General features: G+C 37.1%; 2 protein-coding genes across 3 annotated transcripts in view; one reads left to right on the forward strand and one right to left on the reverse strand.

Moving 5' to 3' along the window:
* Positions 1-21,982, forward strand: part of ZC3H8 (zinc finger CCCH-type containing 8) — a 45,309-nt gene that overhangs the window by 15,180 nt on the left and 8,147 nt on the right. The window contains exons 1-7 of one of the 2 annotated variants that reach the window (XM_063788919.1): positions 2,669-4,601; positions 7,458-7,671; positions 9,289-9,422; positions 11,732-11,848; positions 12,594-12,705; positions 14,035-14,144; positions 15,035-15,082. In XM_063788919.1, coding sequence (XP_063644989.1) covers positions 4,476-4,601; positions 7,458-7,671; positions 9,289-9,422; positions 11,732-11,848; positions 12,594-12,705; positions 14,035-14,144; positions 15,035-15,067 — 846 coding nt within the window. In that variant the 5' untranslated portion in view covers positions 2,669-4,475 and the 3' untranslated portion in view covers positions 15,068-15,082. Of the gene's footprint in view, positions 1-2,668; positions 4,602-7,457; positions 7,672-9,288; positions 9,423-11,731; positions 11,849-12,593; positions 12,706-14,034; positions 14,145-15,034; positions 15,083-21,982 lie in introns of those variants that run through there. The other variant, XM_063788918.1, reaches the window with a different exon arrangement.
* FBLN7 (fibulin 7) overlaps positions 2,974-21,982 on the reverse strand; it is a 103,305-nt gene continuing 84,296 nt past the window's right edge. Inside the window, exons 8-9 of the mRNA XM_063788917.1 lie at positions 15,100-15,194; positions 2,974-3,057 (exon numbers count right to left, since the gene is read on the reverse strand). Of these exons, the coding sequence (XP_063644987.1) occupies positions 3,032-3,057; positions 15,100-15,194 (121 nt within the window). The 3' untranslated portion in view covers positions 2,974-3,031. The remainder of the gene's footprint in view (positions 3,058-15,099; positions 15,195-21,982) is intronic.

A 21,982-nucleotide genomic window follows, 5' to 3' on the forward strand; every position in this document is an offset into this window, starting at 1 on the left:
TGAGATGAACCCGGTACCTCAGATGGAAATGCAGAAATCACCCGTCTTCTGCGTCGCTCACGCTGGGAGCTGTAGACCGGAGCTTTTCCTATTCGGCCATCTTGGCTCCTCCCTGCAATTTTGTTACATGCATAGATTGTAGTGGTGAAGTCAGGGTATTCTTTGAAGTGAGGTATTGACTTCTCTCTAGTTATGAAAGTCCTAAGTGGCATCTTTTTCCAACATAAGGCTGTTTCATTTACATTGAAAATCTGTTGTTTAGTGTGGCCACCTTCATCAATGATCTTAGCTAGATCCTCTGGATAATTTGCAGCTTTTACATCAGCACTTGTTGCTTCATCATGCACATTGCTTTTTGAGATGGAGTCTTGCTCTGTCACCCAGGCTGGAGTGCACTGGCATTACCTTGGCTCACTGCATCCTCTGCCTCCTGGGTTCAAGCGATTCTCCTGCTTCAGCCTCCTGAGTAGCTGGGACTACGGGTGTGCACCATCACACCCGGTTAATTTTTGTATTTTTAGTAGAGACGGGGTTTCACCATGTTGGCTAGGCTGGTCTTGAACCCCTGGCCTCAAGTGATCTGCCCGCCTCGGCCTCCCAAAGTGCTGGGATTATAAGCGTGAGCCACTGCACCTGGCCTGTCACGCACTTTTTATGTGATGGAGACATCGTCTATCCATAAACCTCAAGAACCAACCTCTGCTAACTTCAGACTTTCCTTCTGCAGCTTCCTCACCTTTTTCCACCTTCATAGAATTGAAGAGAGTTAGGGCCTTGCCCTGGATTAGGCTTTGGCTTAAGGGAATGTTATGACTGGTTTGATCTTCTATCCAGACCAATACAATTTCTCTGTATCAGCAATAAGGCTGTTTTGTGTTCATATCATTAGTGTGTTCACTGGAGTAGCACTTTTAATTTCCTTCAGGAACCTTCCCTTTGCATTCACAAGTTGGCTATTTGGCTTACGAGGCCTAGCTTTCAGCTTGTCTTGACTTTTGACATGCCTTCCTCACTAAGCTTAATCATTTCTAGCTTTTGATTTCAGTAGAGACATATGATTCTTCCTTTCCCTTGAACACTTAGAAGCCATTGTAGGGTTATTAACTAGTCTAATTTCAGTATCTTAGTGTCTCAGGGAATAGGAAAGCCTAAGGGAGAGGGAGGGAGAGAGACAGGAGAATGGCTGGTTGGTGGAGCAGTCAGAACACATGCAACATTTATCGATTAAGTTCGCCATCTTACGTGGGCATGGTTCATGGCACCCCCTCAAAAATTACAATAGTAATGTCAAAGACCACTGATCACAGATCGCTATAACAGATGTATTGCGAGAATTACCAAAATGTGACACAGAGACACAGAGTGAACACATGCTTTTCAAAAAATGGTGCCAATAGACTTGTTCAATGCAGGGTTGCCACAGACCTTCAATCTGTAAAAGAAATGGGTTATTTGTGACACACAGTAAAATGAAGGACATCAAATAAGATATGCCTATAACTTTCTTTGTAGATATCTCACATCTTATATACCTTTTGTTATATTTATTGCTAAGTGTTTAATGAAACTATTGTGAATAATTTTTTTTTAAGTATCATTTTCTAGCTATTGGTTTCTCATTGGTTGGCATACACCCATATGTAGGGATGCATGGAAGACAGATTTTTGAGTTCTTGTTAACATTTCTGAAAATATCTTGAATTTACCTCATTGTTGATAGTTTGGCTGAAATAGAATTAAGTTTGAGGTTACTGCTCCATTGTCTTCTACTATCCAGTGTTACAAAGGTGAAATTTACCAATTTCATTCTAATATCTTTGTAAGTATCCTGTTTTCTCTGGAAGCTTTAAGGCTCTTCTCTTCATTCTTGGCATTCTTAATTCTATGCGATTGTGAATCTTTTTTCATTCATTCTGCTTAGTGCTATTGTGGTGAGATTATTTATTCATATCCTTTTATATGAGACATATCTCTTATTTTTATCTTTTTTCTTTATATCCCAAGATATTCCCTCTGTTTCTATTTATCATTATTTCATAAATTACAATTTAACTAAGATCTTATTCTTGTTTTGATAGCTTTCTAACATTGTTTTTGAATGTATTTTTTAATATCTTTGTGTATTTTTAAATTTTCGAGTTCTTTTTCTCAAATGATAGTTGCTTCTTCTGGATCTGTTTTTCAGTTATTTTCTTGCTTTTTTGTTATGTTCTGGAGATCAGGGATCAGTAAGCATTTTCTATAAAGGACAAGACAATAAATATTTTAGGTTTTTAAGGCAAGAAGCAAAATTGAGGATGTTATGTACGTATTTATATAATGAAGGAGAGAAAACAAGTTTCCACAACACAGCCTTTGACTGATAGACTTCAGTACATAATAATAATTGTTTTTTAATACGATTCTAATGAGAAGAATGGGATTCTTCTTTGTGAGGTAATTATTTGCTTAATTGGGGTTCCAAGTTACTGTTCCTTATCAAAATTGATTGCAAAGATTCATCTGTTAAGCTGATATATAATAAGACTTTATTTCATCTCTGAAAATGTCTTTTCACTACAGATGGATATTGCCAAATACTGATATCAGTTCACCAGAATATGATTTTAATTGAGCATATTCATTGCCTGGAAGACATTTATGGAACTTTATTCGATTCTTCTCTTAGCTTTGTCTTTTAGCATGTTACTACATTGCAGATGAATCACTGCCAATCAAAGGTTAGGCGGAAGCTCCTCAGTTGCGTAGTTAAATGGATTTTGAAGCACTTAAAGTCTGAAAAAACACTTCTGGAACTGTTTGTGCAAAATATATCTGCTGCAAATTAATGTAGGTATGGAGATCTTGTTCCTATTTTAACTTTGAACAGCACAGTGATACCAAGCAGTGTCAGTAACACCTGTGAACTCATTAAAAGCCAAGGAAAACCACTGGAAAGTATTTACCTGGTTTTAAATTGTCTGATGAAGCTCCAGTTTCCTCATATCTTTGAGCAGCTGTTCTTGCCAAAAGGCCACTTGTCTTAAGAACTTTATTTTCTCTGGACAGATTTCTTTGCTGTAATCAATCATGATTTAATTAACTCATTATAAGCTTTCTTTGGCTACAAATGAAACTTACTTTGATTATAGTCTTGTTTTTGTTTTATTTTTGGAAAGATCTGTGGATGTGATCATTTATTTTAAATTGTCTAATTTTTAAAAAAAAATAATTTTAATCAGAAGAGAGCTGGAGTAAAATTTTCTAATTTTTCTGTTACTCTCTTGTGAGTTGGGAATATTGTGATGAATGCTTAATACTGTAATGTCAACATACATTGTTTTCTTTTAGCACTACTGTAGTATTGTTACATAATAACCACAGTGATTTGCCGTCTGACTTGACAGTATAATAAATCCACAATTCACTGCGCCTTTAAATACTTGACATTTGAAGTTTGCTTTTTGTGTTTTGATGTGGTAAGTATGCTCTGGAAAAAAAATTAAATGGCATGAGGTACTCAATGAAGCACTCAAAATGTTGTCAATTTATAACTGAGCATCTCTGCGAAGTGATGAGAATGCCATGAAGGTCTCTTGCAGCTACTCAGCTCTGCTGTTGTAGCAAAGAAGCAGGCCATATAATATATAAATGAATGAGTATGCCTATGTTCCAATAAAATTGTATTTATGGACTCTGAAATTTAAATTTTATATAGTTTTCAAGTGTCATGAAATATTCTTTTGATTTCTTTTGTTTCAACCATGAAAAAATATGTAAAGTTCATTCTTAGCTTGTGGGTGCTTACAAACACAGGTGGCAGAGCGGATTTTGCCCTTGGGTTGTAGTTCACTGACTCCAGCTCTAGATTTTTGTCACATGCTTTTGTATTCCTTTGTTGTCCATTCATTTAAGAAAGGCTCAAAGAGTTAATAGATGTCCTCTGCTGATGTGTTGGTAAGTCTGTGTCTCTAAAGGCCTTTTCTCTAAATAGGAAGCCTGACTGGGTGGTGAGTGAGTAGGCTGTGTGGATAGGAGGTTTTCCAGCAGTGTAACAATTCTCAGTCCACTTTGTGCCATGCACCCCCTTTAGCAGTCTGGTGAAGCCTATGGACCCCTTTTCAAGTTTTTTAAGTGTATAAAATAAAATGTTTGATTACAAAGGAAACTGATTTGATTGAAATACAGTTTATCAAAATATTAAAAACAAATGCTATAGAGTAATATGTTCTTTATTAATACACTGAATATTAAGACCTAGCAGAGCAGTTAGTCTGATTCTAATTTTGCAGTGGTCATGAACATAAAAGATATTTTGAGATCTGCAACAACTATAATGTGATACATGAAAATATCTGTGATTTGTGTTAGTGACAGTCACAGGCACTGCTGATACTGCTATATTTTGTTTCCTATGTTCAAAACGGAATAACATATTTGAACATACTTCCTTTGTTCAAATACCAAATGTCAATTTGGAGGTTGATGAAAATAATATGTGGTTTTCTTCTCATTCAAGTTCACTGAATTTTCTGAATTCAAGTTCACTGAATTTTCTGAATTCAATCCATAGGCCCTTGAGGGGGGTCTCTGGACAGCAGGGTGAGAACCCCTGCTTTATGGTGAGTAGGATGGAGTATTTTTCTAGTAGGGGTTGCTCCCAAATGCCAGCCCATGGAAGATTTAGTACCTCCATGTGGGTGGTCGTAGTACCCACATCTTAGCTTTTACCAGACATTCTATTCCATTTCTTTGGATAACAGCCTTCTCTTTTTTTCCTAGGGAAAGTACCTGGGTGGTTGTGTTCTGGAGAGGGAGAGGGCAGAGAGAATTTGTTGTAACAGCTTTGTCTGTTTTTTGTAGAATTTTAATTCATTCTCATTTATAGCCCCATTTCTCACACTGTACCTAAGCCCACCCTTTAGAGCATAACTTCCTTTTTGTCTATCAGAAATTTGACTCTTAATTCCTGATGAATGCACTTCATGCCTCCCATACACACACACACACACACACACACACACAAAACACAACACACATACACACGCACACACACACACACACACTGTTACCTGTACTTTAATTTTGGAGGTTTCTGGAGGCCATACTAGTTCAGTAAACCATCTTGAATAAAAAAAGTTATTTAGACTCTTACAAAAGGAGAAAGGGGATGTAATCGTGTTCGTATACTTTTTAAATTATACAAAAAACAACAAACTGAAGCAATGAGTTTATAGCTAGCTAAGTGAAGAAAAGTATTCAATTATTTGTATTTTATATATTTCAATGCCCTCTGAAAAGAATCATTAGTAATATTTATCCCTACTGTATAATAAAACAGCAAAATTGATGATTGTCCTGGCTTTATTAATGTTGCCAGATTGTTTCATGTCTTCATTTAATATAAGTCCGACGTATTATTACTTGTCGTAAAAGGAGTCTGCTTCAATACTGTAGGCCTATGTGTTTTGTGCAGAGGGAACTTAATCACTCATTTGGATCATTTTAATATTTTGATTCAGATGCACTGAAGAAAATCTCACCTCTATGTATTTGATTAAGCTAAACTTCATAGGAGCTGCTGCATACTGAATAATCTTTTTGGTTCCCCCATGCCTACTAAATAAAATTAAAGGCCAAAACCAAGGTAAACATAATCTATCACAGGAGTCGGCCAACCTTTTCATAAAGGATCAGTTAGTGAATCTTTTCACCTTTGTAGGCCATGTTGTCTCTGTCACAACTAAGACAATATGTCAATGAATGGATGTAATTGGTGTTACAGTAAAACTGTATTCACAGAAACAGGTGGTGAAGCTGAAAGTTTGCCAACCCCTGATCTATCAGTCCAGAAGTTATATTTACAAGTTTATTCTATGGTGTTAATGGGGAAAAGGCACTCTTTCTTGAAGACCTAGAGACAAGAAGTTTGGTGGCCTGAAGATAATTGGTTGATAGTCTTGTCTGGTGTAGGGAAGATAAGGTATAATTGAGGCCACTGTCAGATCAAGAAACTTCCTCAGCTTGTTTGGATTCTTTAAGCAGGGAGCAAGTTCATTTTCTAGGCTTATAATCAATCCTCTGGTGGAACAACTCCTAACTTTGAAGTTAACCATCAGAAGTAAACTGTTGCCGGGCATGGTGGCTCATGGCTGTAATCCCAGCACTTTGGGAGGCCGAGGCAGGCGGATCACTTGAGGTCAGCAGTTTGGGACCAGCCTGGCCAATAGGGTGAAACCCTGTCTCTTATCAAAAATACAAAAATTAGCTGAGCATGGTGGTGCATGCCTGTAGTCCCAGCTACTCGGGAGGCTGAGGCAAGGGAATCGCTTGAGCCTGGGAGGCAGAGGTTGCAGTGAGCCAAGATCGTGCCACTGCACTCCAGCCTGGGCAATAGAGTGAGAATCCATCAAAAAAAAAAAAAAAAGTAAACTGTTAAATTGGGCCACCTAATATATTTTATAATAGCGATTCTTCTGTTTTGTTTTTTGTCTGTTTGTTTTGAGTTTGCTTCTTAGTTATCATGTGAAAGCAAATAAGAGACCAGGCCCCAAAGTATGCTTTGAAACAAAATCATTATCCACTGTAATGATAGGCATGCCATTTCTTCCTGACATCAGAATAGGAGCCCTTTGATACTTGGTCATTTTTTAAAAATAAACTTTCTGTTTAAAATGTGTCATACATACTAATTATAATTATACAGTTTAATATACCTGTGTCACCAAGTGTAGAAACACATGTAACCAATACCTGAAAATTTTTATGCAGAAATTGCTTTAAGTCATTGCTGTGATCAGCTTGGGCTCCTCTAGGATTAGCTCCCATACCTGGGTTCTTCACCCTTGCCTTGGGCACTTGCAACAACAGAGTTAGGAAACTCTTTCTGCAAGTAAAGTTAACTTGATTACAGAGAATAGGGTAGTTCTTTATTCCTTGTCATCATTGCTGCTACCACTTCTGTGAGTTATAGGAGAAAGACTAGACTTTGGTAGCTTAGATGTATCTTAAGTGTAAGTGGGTTTTCATATGGACCATTACAGTTTACTTGGGGTGTTTTACAAAATGATAAATTATTGAAGACATTTAAAAGTACTGTCAATGCAAAGGCAGAAATGTAATGTGTGAACTGTAATACTGTAATCCTCTCATATCAAATAATTAAGATTTAGGGGTTTAGACTTTTAATTCAGTCAAAGGCACACAATGTACAAATTTAGAATTTTCCCTCAAATCATCTTTAAGGATAGATATGTCATAGTGGTTTGTTAGTTTGTTTTTAATTCTGGAAATTTTTTCTTTTTTTTAATTCTGGAAAATTTCAAATATATGAGTGGAGAGAATAGTATATGAATCCCATGTACCTATTACCCACCTTCAACAATGACCAGTTTATAGCCAATCTTGTTTCTTCTGTATAGCCAGATTGTTTTGAATCATGCTAGGTTTTTAAAATTGAAGTATTAATTTTTACTTAGTTTAGACACTCTGCAGTATCACCAAAAAGTTCGCTGCATAGAAAATCAAGAAGTAAGGACTATGATGTATATAGTGATAATGATATCTGCAGTCAGGAATCAGAAGATAATTTTGCCAAAGAGCTTCAACAGTACATACAAGCCAGAGAAATGGCAAATGCTGCTCAACCTGAAGAATCTACAAAGAAAGAAGGAGTAAAAGATACCCCACAGGGTAAGAGTCAAACTATTTTATCATTTAAAGTTTATCTAGAGAAGCAGTCACAGTTGTCCATATATGGACAGAGGATTTTCCCTTGCCCTTTATCTTATGATAAGACTATGGTTTTCATGAATATTTATACCAGACATGAGCTTGCATGGCCAGAGACCCCATCTGAGACCTGGCCACTTGGTGCATTAAATGCTTAGTTTGTAGAGGGAGCTGGAGGATGGAGGTGGGTTATCAAAGGCCATGACTGTTTCTAAAGGGAGAATGCTAAAGCCCTGGCCTCTGCTTGTGTGAAGGATAGGATATGCCTGCTTGTATTGCTGTCATTTAAAGAGGATTGACTGGAATGGTTGTATGTCAGACTGTAACTCAGAAATATATTCTTCTAGATTACTAAAATGAGATTTAGCCATAAATATGAGGGCAAATGGCAATTATAAATGAAATTTTTGGCCAGGCACGGTGGCTCACGCCTGTAATCCCAGCACTTTGGAAGGCCGAGGCTGGTGGATCACTTGAGGTCAGGAGTTCGAGACCAGCCTGGCCAACATGGTGAAACCTAAAAATAAAAAAAAGTATCAGGGTATGGTGGCACACGCCTGTAATCCCAGCTACCCTGGAGGCTGAGGCACGAGAATCACTTGAGCCTAGGAGGCAGAGGTTGCAGTGAGCCGAGATCACACAGTGCACTCCAACCTGGACAACAGAGCGAGACTCTGTCTCAAAAAAAAAAAAATTAAAATTTTAATGCTGTCATTTTTTTGTTGTTTTCTTTACTTAAAATGGATCTGTATTGCTTGAGCCCAGGAGTTCGAGGCTCCAGTAAACTATGATTATGCCATTGCAGGATAGATGGATAAATGCGTGGACGGATAGATAAATAAATAAAAACTTGATCTATTTAAAATGTTTTCAGTGAAAAATCTGACAGTAATATATGAGGTCATTGTAAACACTTAAAGTTTTACTGTTGCAGTTCCTAATTAGATCCATCATACTCTGAACACTTCAAAAGGATCTGCCTTAGAACTTATAAGACTGATTTTATTATCTTGCTTTTTTCTTGACAATACCTTATATATTTTTAAAAACAATGAATGGGGAATCCAGGACGTATTATCATAATTCTCTTTTTGGTCCCTTAGTCCCAGAGCTTCTAGGAAAACTGATCACTATCATGCCAGTTTTCACTTATTGAGCCTTAGAGAACTTTCCTCAATTATTGTAAATCATACTTCTTTTTTCCATTTGTTTTGCGACAGGTTCTCACTCTGTTGCCCAGGCTGGAGTGCAGCAGTGCAGTCATAGCTCACTGTAACCTTGAACACCTTGGCTCAAGCAATCCTCCTGCCTTAGCCTATAGTCCCAGAGTAGCTGGACTACAGGCGTGCACCACCACACCCAGCTATGTTTTTGTAGAGACAAGGTCTCTAGGCTGCCTAGGCTGGCCTTGAACACTTAGGCTGGCCTTGAACTCCTAGCTTTGAGCAGTCCTCCTGCCTCAGCCTCCCAAAGAGCTGGGATTACAGACATGAGCCACTGCACCTGGCCCCGTACTTCTTAAAAGTAAACTGCTATTGTAACTTTATGTCATTTTTTAAATTAATTTTTTGTTTTTAGCTGCTAAACAAAAAAATAAAAATCTTAAAGCTGGTCACAAGAATGGCAAACAGAAGAAAATGAAGCGAAAATGGCCTGGCCCTGGAAACAAAGGATCAAATGCTTTGCTGAGGAACAGTGGCTCACAGGAAGAGGTATTGCAATATATGCTTCTAGGAATACCTGACCCCTGCATGCTTTTGGACTTGATCTTATACTTCAGTGACAAGAAGTGCTATGTGATATGGAGAGGTGGAAGCATCCCACAGAATCGGTTTTCAGATGAAGATGTCCTTTTACTGTCACTGGGTTCTCTGTGTTCTTCCTTCTTATTGCAGCTTTCTTTTTCTCACTGATTAGCTGCCAGCACCACTTTTAAGCCTTAGCGTTCTCACTGTTGTTCCTGAATATATGCACACAAGCTCCTTGATTTTTTTTATTATTGTTATATATATATTTTTTTGAGACAGAGTCTCGCCTTGTAACCCAGGCTGGTGCGATCTCGGCTCACTGCAAGCTCCGCCTCCCGGGTTCAAGTGATTCTCCTGCCTCAGCCTCCTGAGTAGCTGGGACTACAGGCGCCCGCCACCATGCCCGGCTAATTTTTGTATTTTTAGTAGAGACAGGGTTTCGCCATGTTGGCCAGGATGGTCTTGAACTCCTGACCTCACGTGATCCACCTGCCTCGGCTCCCACCACCCACCACCTCCCTAAGTGCTGGGATTACAGGCATGAGCCACTGTGCCTGGTCACTCGTTGATTTTTTTGTGTGTGTGTGTGTGTTATACTATCAATGACTCGGGAAAGATGGGAAGCCCAGAGAAGATCAAATAGTCATGAGGCATTTCAAAGGCCACTGAGTCTTACAAATTTTTTACTACTAAAGTCCCTCATCCTGGCTCCCTCTGGAAATTAAAAATCAATATTTCTGAGCATTGGCCTTACCGAATCTCCCCACTCCCCACCTTCCTGTATTTTGATTTTGGTTTTTAGAAGTTCCCTTTCCTTGGTCTGTAGATGTAAGCAGGGTAGAATAATAAGTACCTCTTCTGGATTCCACTTTTCTGAGGGCTTTTAACTGGATGGCAACTTTTTTTATTAGGCTTGGTCATATGGGACAAGGGTAAGGGGTGGTAAAATATTAGAAATGCCAAATATTCTAGATTGAAAAACATTTATATACAGTCTGTCCCCTGCCTCCATATTTTATGAATGAGGAATCTGAAGCCCTGTGGTTCAGGTAATTACCCATAGTCACACAGGGCCAAGTCAGGACTAGGATTTTGTTTCTCAACCCCCTGTCAATATTCTCTTTGATTTGATTTACATGGCTCAAATGATTATTCAGCCAAAGCTGACAAGGAACAAATTCTAAACATATATATGGAATTTAATAATGTTACCAAATAAAACAAGATTTAAACTGGCAGATATTTATAAGACATAAATTTGATGGTGCTAAGTGGAAATTTGACATTATTATAAATGACTGTACAGTCAGCTCCCTTGTTTGTACATACTGTATTCCTAAAACTGTATGCAAAAATTTGGTATACAGAAGCTGTAATCTGTAGCGTAAGTTAACATGTAAAAAGTACCTTATGTTTCTGAAGAGCTTAAACGTATTATAAGATTTTCTTCCTTTTTTTAATGTAAAAATCTCCTTTTATACCTTTATCACCATCTTTGACGGTGTATTTCTAGTTGTGTGTGTTAATTTGAGCTGATAAGTGTGCTCAACTCACACCCAGTGAGCATCTCATTGAAACTATAGATTCCACTGCTTTTGGTTCACTCTGGTTTCCAACTTTGTCTCTACCACTCTAAAGATCTTCGTTCTTAGACTTCGGTTTTTAATCATAAATACTATCACTTTCATTTAATTTTTTTTTTTTCTCCCTGAGATGGAGTCTCGTTCTATTGCCCAGGCTGGAGTACAGTGGTGCAATCTTGGCTCACTGCAACCTCTGCCTCCTGGATTCAAGCGATTCTCCTGCCTCAGCCTCTAGAGTAGCTGGGATTACAGGCGCACACCACCACTCCCAGCTAATTTTTGTATTTTAGTAGAGATGAGGTTTCACTGTGTTGGCCAGGCTGGTCTTGAACTCCTGACCTCAAGTGGTCCACCCGCCTCAGCCTCCCAAAATGCTGGGATTACAGGCGTGAGCCACTGTGTCTGGCCCATTTAAAAAATTTTTTTCATTCATTTTTACAAAATAAAGGCAATGTATAATAAAATATTCAAATCAATACAAACACTAATATTCAATGATGGAATGCTGTTGAAACTGACAAAACATTCATTTTTAACCTGGTGTACAGAAATCCAAATTTTACATATGAAGGCCAATTTAGAAGAGTCACCTTTAAGGCTTTGAAGTTAGTTTAAATAATTTTGTGCAACAGAATAAAATATTTAATTTTCTGTTTCTTACCTTTAGTTTTTTTGTTTTTGTTTTTAAAGGATGGTAAACCTAAAGAGAAGCAGCAGCATTTGAGTCAGGCATTCATCAACCAACATACAGTGGAACGCAAGGGAAAACAAATTTGTAAATATTTTCTTGAAAGGAAATGTATTAAGGTATAAAAATGTGTAAGCAAAAATCTACTAAAATGTAAAACTGCTCTTTCTGTTTGATACTCTTTTAATTCATACCTTTAGGTTTTTAAAGCTGTTTCATTCTGGAAAAAAATCAGTTAGAAAATTTTAGTGAAGTATTCTTTTATGTTTAAAAAAGTAACCAGGCCTGTAATCCCAGCAGTTTGGGAGGCCGACGTGGGTGGATCACCTGAGTCAGATAATTTTTATTTATGTATTTATTTATTTTTTTTGAGATGGTGTCTCACTGTGTCGCCTGGGCTGGAGTGCAGTGGCGCATTCTCGGCTCACTGCAAGCTCCGCCTCCTGGGTTCATGCCATTCTCCTGCCTCAGCCTCCCAAGTAGCTGGGACTACAGACGCTAGCCACCACACCCAGCTAATTTTTTTTGTATTGTTAGTAGGGACGAGGTTTCACCGTGTTAGCCAGGATGGTCTCGATCTCCTGACCTCATGATCCACGCACCTCGGCCTCCAAAGTGCTGGGATTACAGGCGTGAGCGACTGATAATTTTAAAAAATGCTTTATGTTTAAAAATGTTTGGGACTTAAGATTTTAAGCAGATATATGTGATGTGGTTATAATTTATTAACAGTTAGAATGTGCTACCTCTAAGACTTTGGTTCTTTCTGGAATCATTTGCTTATTTAAAGTTTAGTAGGAATTAAATCATAATGACTTGACTATGAGAAATAATGGCTTTTCCTTGCTCCTTCTTTTGGCCTAGGGAGACCAGTGTAAATTTGATCATGATGCAGAGATAGAAAAGAAAAAGGAAATGTGTAAGTTTTATGTACAAGGATATTGTACCAGAGGTGAAAACTGTCTGTATTTGCATAATATCCTTTATCACAAGATATGGTGACTTTATTCTTTATAAATATTTACATGAACATTTTAAATGTGCAAAATTTTTAATGAAACCAGTGTTTTAGGTATACCAAAATGATATTATCCAAGCCCAACTTAGTATCAAAGTGATTAAATTGTACGTGGATTTTTTCATAAGCAAGAAAAGAGGAATTCTTTAGAAAATCTCTCAAATGATGATTCTTTCTGCTCAACCTGGGTGGTATAGAGGGTCCATGAGACCTCTTCAAATCCCAGAAAGACTTATCACAATTTCTACTGTGACACTGATTAATTGAATCTATATTCAAATAAGCTACTTCATAAAAAGGCAAGGATTACATAATTTGGGAGTACCTGTTTTCTGTGTATTCTGTACTGTGTAGAAATTAATCATCCCTTAATTTGCAGAATAGCCTTAGCTCTTCAGTGCAAATGGCACAGACAAGTTGTAAAAACATGGAACATAAACATTTTAGGTTAATAGCACCTTTAGTCATCACAAAAAAATTTTTTTCTTCAGGCATTCAATATAAGGAGTATCAAATTGTAATTTGAGGATTGTTTTCCTAGAAAACAATATTGAAGTTATATAAATTTATTCTGTTGTAAACAAGTCTAATGTACAAAGGATCCAGATTTGTAAGATATGTCGTTGTTGACTTTGATTCCTCCACCCCCAAAGGAATGCTTTAAAAATGATCACATTTATCAAGGTATTTAAAATATATACCCCTTTCATATATGAAACATGCCTGTACTCTATTATAAGAATGGATATGAAGGAAAAAAATGTCCTGTCATAGCCAAGAAACTTGATTTATGTATGTAGTCCTTCTAAAATTAGATTTTTAAATGTATTCCAGTTAGTTTATTATCTCATACTTTAAATAGAGAAATCCAGTTTCTACTAGTAGGAAAGGTCTTTTTTTTTTTTTTTTTTTTTTTTTTGGAGACATTATCTTGCTCTGTTGCCCAGGCTGGAGTGCAGTGAACAATCTTGGTTCACTGCAACCTCCGCCTCCCAGGTTCAAATGATTTTGGTGCCTCAGCCTCCTGAGTAGCTGGGATTACAGGCATGCCTGCGCCACCATGCCCAGCTAACTTTTTTGGATTTTTAGTAAAGGCGAGGTTTCGCCATGTTGGCTAGGTTGGTCTTGAACTCCTGGCCTCAAGTGATCTGCCCACCTCCGCCTCCTACAGGCATGAGCCACCTCGCCCGGCCACAGAGGTCTTTATTTAGGAAAAATAAAGTCATTAAGTTAATAACATTATTTCAATTGGATTAAAATTGTTCTCTTCCTTAACACTTGGGTTACATGAATATCCTTGTAAGTTTTACCATACAGGAACAAAATGTTATCAGGGAGAATATTGCAAGTTTTCTCATGCTCCACTGACTCCTGAAACACAAGAATTGTTGGCTAAAGTAAGTATAATTTTTAATAATCTTTTGTTTTTTCTTTTTTAAGGAATATGTTTGAACTAAGGATGAGAATTTGAAGATAATTAAGGAGAGTGCCTCTTAGGTTAGCATATGGGATATATTAGGACTGATAACTTAAGAATTCAGTTTAAATATTTTTCATTTGCATATGTTTCCTTGTAGCTGAAAGGAAGATGTATATTCATTGCTGATTTAAGTTGGAAAGATGTAAAATCTTCAGTATAATTAGCCATTTTAATAGCTAAGCTAAGCTAAACAAAGCAAATCAAATAAGAAAAATAGTACTCCTGTTATAAAGATTCTTGGAAGGAAAGTTACAAGTTACGGGTTTATAAACATTTTAGAATTACATCAAATAGTAGTTAAGTAGTAATTTCAAAATGTTTTCTTCAGATATTCTTTCAGTCTGTGAGAAAAGGTTATTGAAAAGTTACAGTCATTTGTATTCTTTCATTTCTCATGTTAGTTGGAGCTAGTCTCTTAAAAATTCAATCTAAGTATACATGAAAATTTAAAAGATTCTTTTGAAGCCAACCATACGATCTTCTGGCAAAATGTTCCCTTGAGCATATGTAAATATTACAAAGTCAAAGGTGCTTGTTTATAGATATTTTTAGGTTGTAAAATATGAATGGTTAATGTGGAATTAGAAGTTGTACCAAATAATTTAGTTGTTTATTTGTGTGAAATAGATATGGAAAAGTGATATATATAAAATAAGTTTTTCAGTTCCTGTAGTAGTAGCAAATAATATTAGATGATTATTAGGATGAATTTGATTGGAATCATTTGAAAGTTATGAGTATGACAGTATACCTGAATTAGACATGAATGCCTAAAAATGATTATGTGATTTTTTTTTTTCATATTAGGTTTTGGATACTGAAAAGAAGTCATGTAAATAAAATAGACATAAAAAGGTAAAATTAGAATTTACCACATTTCTTTTTTTCTTGTCTGAACATCTCCAGGAGTTGGCATGCAACCTCAGTAGGGCTCTCAAATAGAAGTACTTTTCTTCTTCCTCCCCCACTAAAAAAGAATTATAAAATATTTGATATATTTACATACCTATATGGATCTACATCAGCCTGCTTCCTTGTGTGGGCTTGTCTATCAGGTATATTTTTATTCTCCTCTTGTGTTTCTTTGTAGATTTACCAAATACGTATAATTCACAAAACAATATATTTAGTTTTGCTTATGTTTGGATTTTATCAGACTGTATCATACTCTCTGTATTAATTGATGACGTGGCTATTTTCACTCAACATTATTCATTCGTGCAGATGCATGCAGCTGTCATTCATTTTTACTCCTATATAACATTTCACTTTATGTTTATATTAGTTATTTGGTCATTCTACTATTAATGAATATTTAGGTTATTTTCAATTTTTAAAAATACAAACTCTTGTAAATATCCATATACATACTTCTTGGTATGAATGTGCACAAGTTATCCACAGTATGTGCCAAGGAGTAGAATCATATCATCATAAAATTTAATATTATATCAGTTTTTTTCTCAAGTAGTTATACCAGTTTATACTCCTACAAACTGTGTAGAAGAACTGTCATTCTACACTTGCCAGTACTTTATATTGTCAATACTTTAATTTTAACCAATTTAGTGGATGTAAAAATAGAATCTCGTAACTTAATTTGCATGAAGTGCAGCATCTTTTCTTATGCTTACTGGTTTTTGAGTTTCATCTTTGGTGAAATGCCTGTTAATGTGTTTTGCCCATGTTTTTATTGGTCTGATTGTCCTTTATACATTGATTTTTATATATTCCTTATGTAATTCTTTGTGAGTTATGTGTGGCAGGCCTTCTCCCATTTTGTGGACAGTCTTTTCGTGTTTTTTTTTTTTTTTTTGAGGCATCTCAGTGAGTAGAATTACTTATTTTGGGAATCTTTTTGTTTATGCCTAGTTTTGTGTTTTGTGTCTCATTTAAGAAATTATTCCCTGTCATGAGGCTGTAAAGCAATTTAACTTTTTTTTTAAGTTTTGGAGCTTTGCTGTATACGTTTATATTTTAATCCATTGGGAATTGTATTAACAGTTGGTACAGTAATGGTGCTTAGCAAAAACAACTACAAGGTTCTCAGTAGTGAATAACACAAAGTGCTTATTTTTTATGCATATATAGATTGGCTCGGAGTTGGCTGATCTCATCTGGCCTTGGTTGGGTTGGCGCTGTTTCATATGGCAGATCTGCTGGGTCAGTTCTGCCCATACTTATCTAACTCTCCTGGGACCAGTGGGCTAGCTAGGGCATGTTCTTCTCATGGTGTTGGCAGAAACTCAAGAGGGCAAAGCCCTGTTTACAGCACATTTACTTATAACCCATTGGCTAAAGTAAGTCATATGGCCAAGCCCAAAGTCAAGGAGAAGGAAACTGTACTCCACCTTTTGTACTTTACATGTGGGAGGAACTGCTAGAATGAATGAAAAAAGAGTATAACTGTAACTCTAGGGAGAAAAGAAAAAATAATACTAATTGACTTTTTTAAAATGGTATCAGATAGAGGCCTCATATCATTCTTATTTTTGTTGTTGTTGTTCCCTTTTTCCCATATGGATAACCAATCTCCCAAGCATTATTTAATTAAAAAGACTGCTCTTTCCCCCACTAACCTGTAATACCCCTTTTGGTATATGTCAAGTTTCCATCAAGTGAAGATCTGAAGGTCTGTTTCTGGGATGTCAGTTCTTCATTTGTCTTTTTCTCCAGTATGTACTATCTTAATTACCGTAGCAACACTTGTTACTGTCAGTCATTTTGATTATAGCTTTTCCAGTAGGAGTGACGCTGTATCTCACTGTAGTTGTAATTTTCATTTCTCAAATGACTATGAACATCTTTTCATGTGCTTATTGGCCATTAGTCAGTTTAGATCTCTGCCCATTTTAAAATTAGATTGTTTTCTTATTGAGTTTTAGGAGTTCTTTACGTATGTTGGATACAGATCCTTTATTAGATACATGATTTGCAAATATCCCAATCTGTGGCTTGTCTTATTTTATTAATGGTATCTTTTGAAGCATCAAAGTTTTCATTTTGATGTCGTACAGTTTATCAGTTTTCTCTTCTATGGATCATGCTTTCCGTGTTGTATCTAAGAATTTATTGTCTAACACAAAGTCACAAGATGTGCTCCTATGTTTTCTTCTAAAAAATTTTCTAGTTTTAGCTCTTGTGTTTATGTCTATGATTCATTTTGAGTTAATTTTTAGAAATTGAGTTAAGGGCAAAACTTTTTTTTACATGTAGATGTCCAATTGTCCAAGCACTTTTTTTTTTTTTTTTTTTTTGAGACAGAGTCTCACTCTGTTGCCAGACTGGAGTGCAGTGGTGCAGTCTCGGCTCACTGCAACCTCTGCCTCCCAGGTTCAAGTGATTCTCATGCCTCAGCATCCCGAGTAGCTGGAACTGTAGGTGTGTACCACCATGCCTCCTAATTTTTGTTATTTTTAGTAGAGACAGGCTTTCACTATGTTGGCCAGGTTGGTCTTGAACTCCTGACCTCAGGTGATCTGCCCACCTTGGCCTCCCAAATTCTGGGATTACAAAGGTGAGCCACTGTGCCTGGCCACCAGCACCATTTTAAAAAAAGACTGCCCCTTCCCCCTGACTTGCCTTCATGCCTTTGTCAAAAATCAGCTGACTATAAATGTATGGATTTATTTCTGTACTTAGTTGTGTTCCATTGACCTCTATATGTGTGTCCTTATACACTATCACAGTGTCTTGATTACTATAGCTTTGTATTAGGTTTTGAAATAAGGAAGCGTAAGCTGTCTAGCTTTGTTCTACTTTTCAAAGATTGTTTTGGCTACTCTGGATCTTTTGCTTTTCCATATAAGTTTTAAGATCAGCTTGTACATTCTGCAAAAAACCCATGCTGAGATTTTGATAGGGATTGCATTGCATCTGTGGAAAATTGCACATAGAATTCTGATCTGTGAGCATGGAATGTCTCTCCATTTATTTAGATCTTCAGTTTCTCTCAGTTTTGTAATTTTCATTGTACAAGTGTACAGTGTACACTTTTTTGTTAATTTATTTGTACATATTCTGTTTGATGCTATTGAATGGAATTGTAATTTAAACTTTATTTTTAGTTGTTCATTGGTAGTATGTAGAAATAGAATTTATTTCTGTTATTGATCTTGTTTCCCAAGACTTCGAATTCATTTATTAGCTCTAGTAGGTTTTATTTTGTGTGTGCATGTATTCCTTAGGAATTTGTATATGTAGGATTATGTTATCTCTTCCTTTGTTTTTTGAGACAAAGTCTCGCTCTTCTCCCCCAGGCTGGAGTGCAAATGGCGCGATCTCGGTTCACTGCAACCGCGGCCTTGCGGGTTCAGGCAATTCTCCTGCCTCAGCCTCCCGAGTACCTGGGATTACAGGCATCTGCCACCACGCCCGGCTAATTTTTGTGTTTTTAGTAGAGATGGGGTTTCACCATGTTGGCCAGGCTGGTCTCAAACTCCTGACCTCAGGCGATCCGCCTGCCTCGGCCTCCCAAAGTGCTGGGATTACAGGCGTGAGCCACCGCGCCCAGCTGCCTCTTCCTTTCTAACCTTTCTAATGCTTTTTATTTCTTTTGTGCCTGATTTCACTGGCTGAAACCTTCTATACAAGGTTAAATAGAAGTGAGAGCAGATAATGTTGCCTTTGTCCTGATATTTGGCAGAAGCATTCAGTCTTTCACCAATACATATGATTTTAGCTGTAGGTTTTTATAGATACTCTAGTTCAAGGAAGTTCTCTCCTATTTCTAGTTTTTTGAGTACTTTTATCATGGATGAATCTTGGGTTTTATCAAATGATTTCTGTGCATCTGTTGAGATGACCATATAATTTTTCCTCTTATTTTATTCACATGATATATTAGTTGTAAAATAATTTGTTTTACATTCTTGAGGTAAACCCCACTTGGTCATGTTGTATATAATTTATTATTGGATTTCATTGGCTAATATTCTATTAAGGATTTTTACATCTTTTTCATGTTTATGAGGGATATTCATGTGTAGCTTTCTTTTCTTGTGATGTCTTTTTCTGGCTTTCGTATCAAGGTAATACTGGCCTCCTAGAATGAGTTGAAAGGTGTTCCAGCTTCCCCTATTTTCTGGAAGAATTCATGAAAATTTGTTATTATTTCTCCTTTAATTCACCAGTAAGACAACTGGGCCTGAGCTTTTTTTTTTTTTTTTTTTTTTTTTGGAGATGGAGTCTTGCTCTGTTGCCCAGGCTGGAGTGCAGTGGCACAATCTTGGCTCACTGCAAACTCCACCTCCCGGGTTCACACCATTCTCCTGCCTCAGCTTCCTGAGTAGCTGGGACTACAGGCGCCCGCCACCACACCTGGCTAATTTTTTTGTATTTTTAGTAGAGACGGGGTTTCACCGTGTTAGCCAGGATGGTCTTGATCTCCTGACCTCATGATCTGCCCGCCTCAGCCTCCCAAAGTGCTGGGATTACAGGCGTGAGCTACCGCGCCCAGCCGCTTTTTTTAAATTAGATTTTACATAGCAGATTCAATTTCTGTCCTTGTTAAAAGTTTATTCAGATTTTTCTTTTTTAAAAAAAAAAACAGCTTTGGTAATTTGTATCTTTCCATTAATTTTGCTATTTCATCTAAGTTGTCTACTTTGTTGGCGTAAATTTGTTTATAGTATTGTCTTATAATCCTTTTGAATTCTGTATCATAAAAAGATTTTCTTTTTTTTTTTGAGATGAAGTCTTGCTCTGTTGCCTAGGCTGGAGTGCAGTGGCACAATCTCAACTCACTGCAACCTCTACCTCTTGGGTTCAAGCAATTCTTCTGCCTCAGCTTCCCAAGTAGCTGGGATTACAGGTGTGCGCCACCACACCCGGCTAATTTTTGTATTTTTAGTAGAGATGGGGTTTCACTGTGTTGGCCAGGCTGGTCTCGAGCTCCTGACCTCAGGTGATCCACTTGCCTTGGCCTCCCGAAGTGCTGGGATTACAGGCGTGAGCCACCATGCTCACTCTGTTGTCCAGGCTGGAGTGCAGTGGCACGATCTTGGCTCACTGCAACTTCCGTCTCCTGGGTTCAAGTGATATTCCTGCCTCAGCCTCCTGAGTAGGTGGGACTACAAGCACTTACCACCATGCCCAGCTAATTTTTGTATTTTTAGTAGAGACTAAGTTTCACCATGTTGGCCATGCTGGTCTCGAACTCCTGACCTCAAGTGATCTGCCCGCCTCAGCCTCCCAAAGTGTTGGGATTACAGGCATGAGCCACTGTGCCTGGCCAGCTTTGTGACATTGAGGCTTTTAATCTATGAATATGTTGACTGTAGTCTTTTTTTAGACATAGGGTCTTGCTCTGTTGCCTAGGCTGGAGTGCAGTGGCACAATCATAGCTCACTTTAGCCTTGAACTCCTGGGCGCAAGCAATCCTTCTATCTAAGCCTCCCAAGTAGCTGGGACTGCAGGTGTGTGCTACCACACCTGGCTAATTGTTGTCTATAGTCTTTCAAAATGTCTTTTGATAACATTTTATTATTTTCCCCAGTGGGTTGCATATTTTTGTTAGTTTTTTTTTAACAATTAACTATTTTGTGGTATACAGAACAGTCAATGAATTGCACCCATTTTTAATGCACACATACAAAATAAAACCTACTAGAGTTAATAAATTCAGCAAAGTCTCAGGAAACAAGATCAATACACAAAAATAAATTCTCTTTCTACATACTACCAGTGAACAGTCCAAAATGAAGTTTAAACAATTTCATTCAGTAGCATCAAACAGAATAAAACAGGAATAAATTAAAAAGGTGTACACTTGTACACTGAAAGTTACAAAACCGAGAGACACTGGAGATCTAAATAAATGGAGAGTATATAGTTCAATGAGTTTTGACATGTGTGTAACCATGTGGCTACCACCACAATCAATAAATAGGACATTCCATCACCCCAGAATGTTCCCTGTGACACTTTACTACAATTCATTCTTCTCCTTCTCTCAGACCTCAGGCATCCACTGGTATTCTTTCAGTAAGTAAGTATCGATTAGTTTTGCCTGTTCTAGAATTTCATATAAGCAGAATTATATAGTCTACACTCTTGTGTCTTTTGCTCAGTATGGTGTTTTCAAGCTTCCTGTTTTTATGTATATTAGCAGCACACTTCTCTTTATTGCTGAATTGTGTTCTTTTGTATGGATATACTTGTTTATTCATCTGTTGATGGACATTTGAGTATTATAAATAAAGCTTCAGCGAACATTTATGTTCAAGTCTTCGAGGCAATGTAATTTGAAATAAAAGCAATGATAGTGTATTTTTGTCCTGGGTTTTAAAGAGACTGCTATTAATATTTTCCCCACTGAATACAATGTGTCCTGCAATTTTCTGGTAGAAACTCTGTCAAGTTAATGAAATTCTCTTCAAATTGTAGCTTGATAAGAGTTGTTGGACTTTTTGTTTCTTTGTTTTATAATCAGGAAGAGATGTTGACTTTTTTGGAATTCTTTTTGACATGACCGAAGTTTTTCTTTTTATTCTGCCAAAGCAACAGATTATATCTATGCATTTAAAAATACTAAACCACCCTTACGTTCCTGATATAAACTAAATTTTTAAATATAAATGTGAAGTTTTCAAATATCATTAATATTATGCCAAAATATTAATGCCTTTTGAGACAGGGTCTCACTCTGTCACCTAAGCTGGAGTGCAGTGGCATTATCTCAGCTCACCACAACCTCTGCCTCCCAGGCTGAAGCGATTCTCCTGCCTCAGCCTCCTGGGTAGCTGGGATTACAGG

This window comes from Pan troglodytes, chromosome 12 (assembly GCF_028858775.2).
Source record: "Pan troglodytes isolate AG18354 chromosome 12, NHGRI_mPanTro3-v2.0_pri, whole genome shotgun sequence".
In the NCBI taxonomy this organism is placed as follows: domain Eukaryota; kingdom Metazoa; phylum Chordata; class Mammalia; order Primates; family Hominidae; genus Pan; species Pan troglodytes.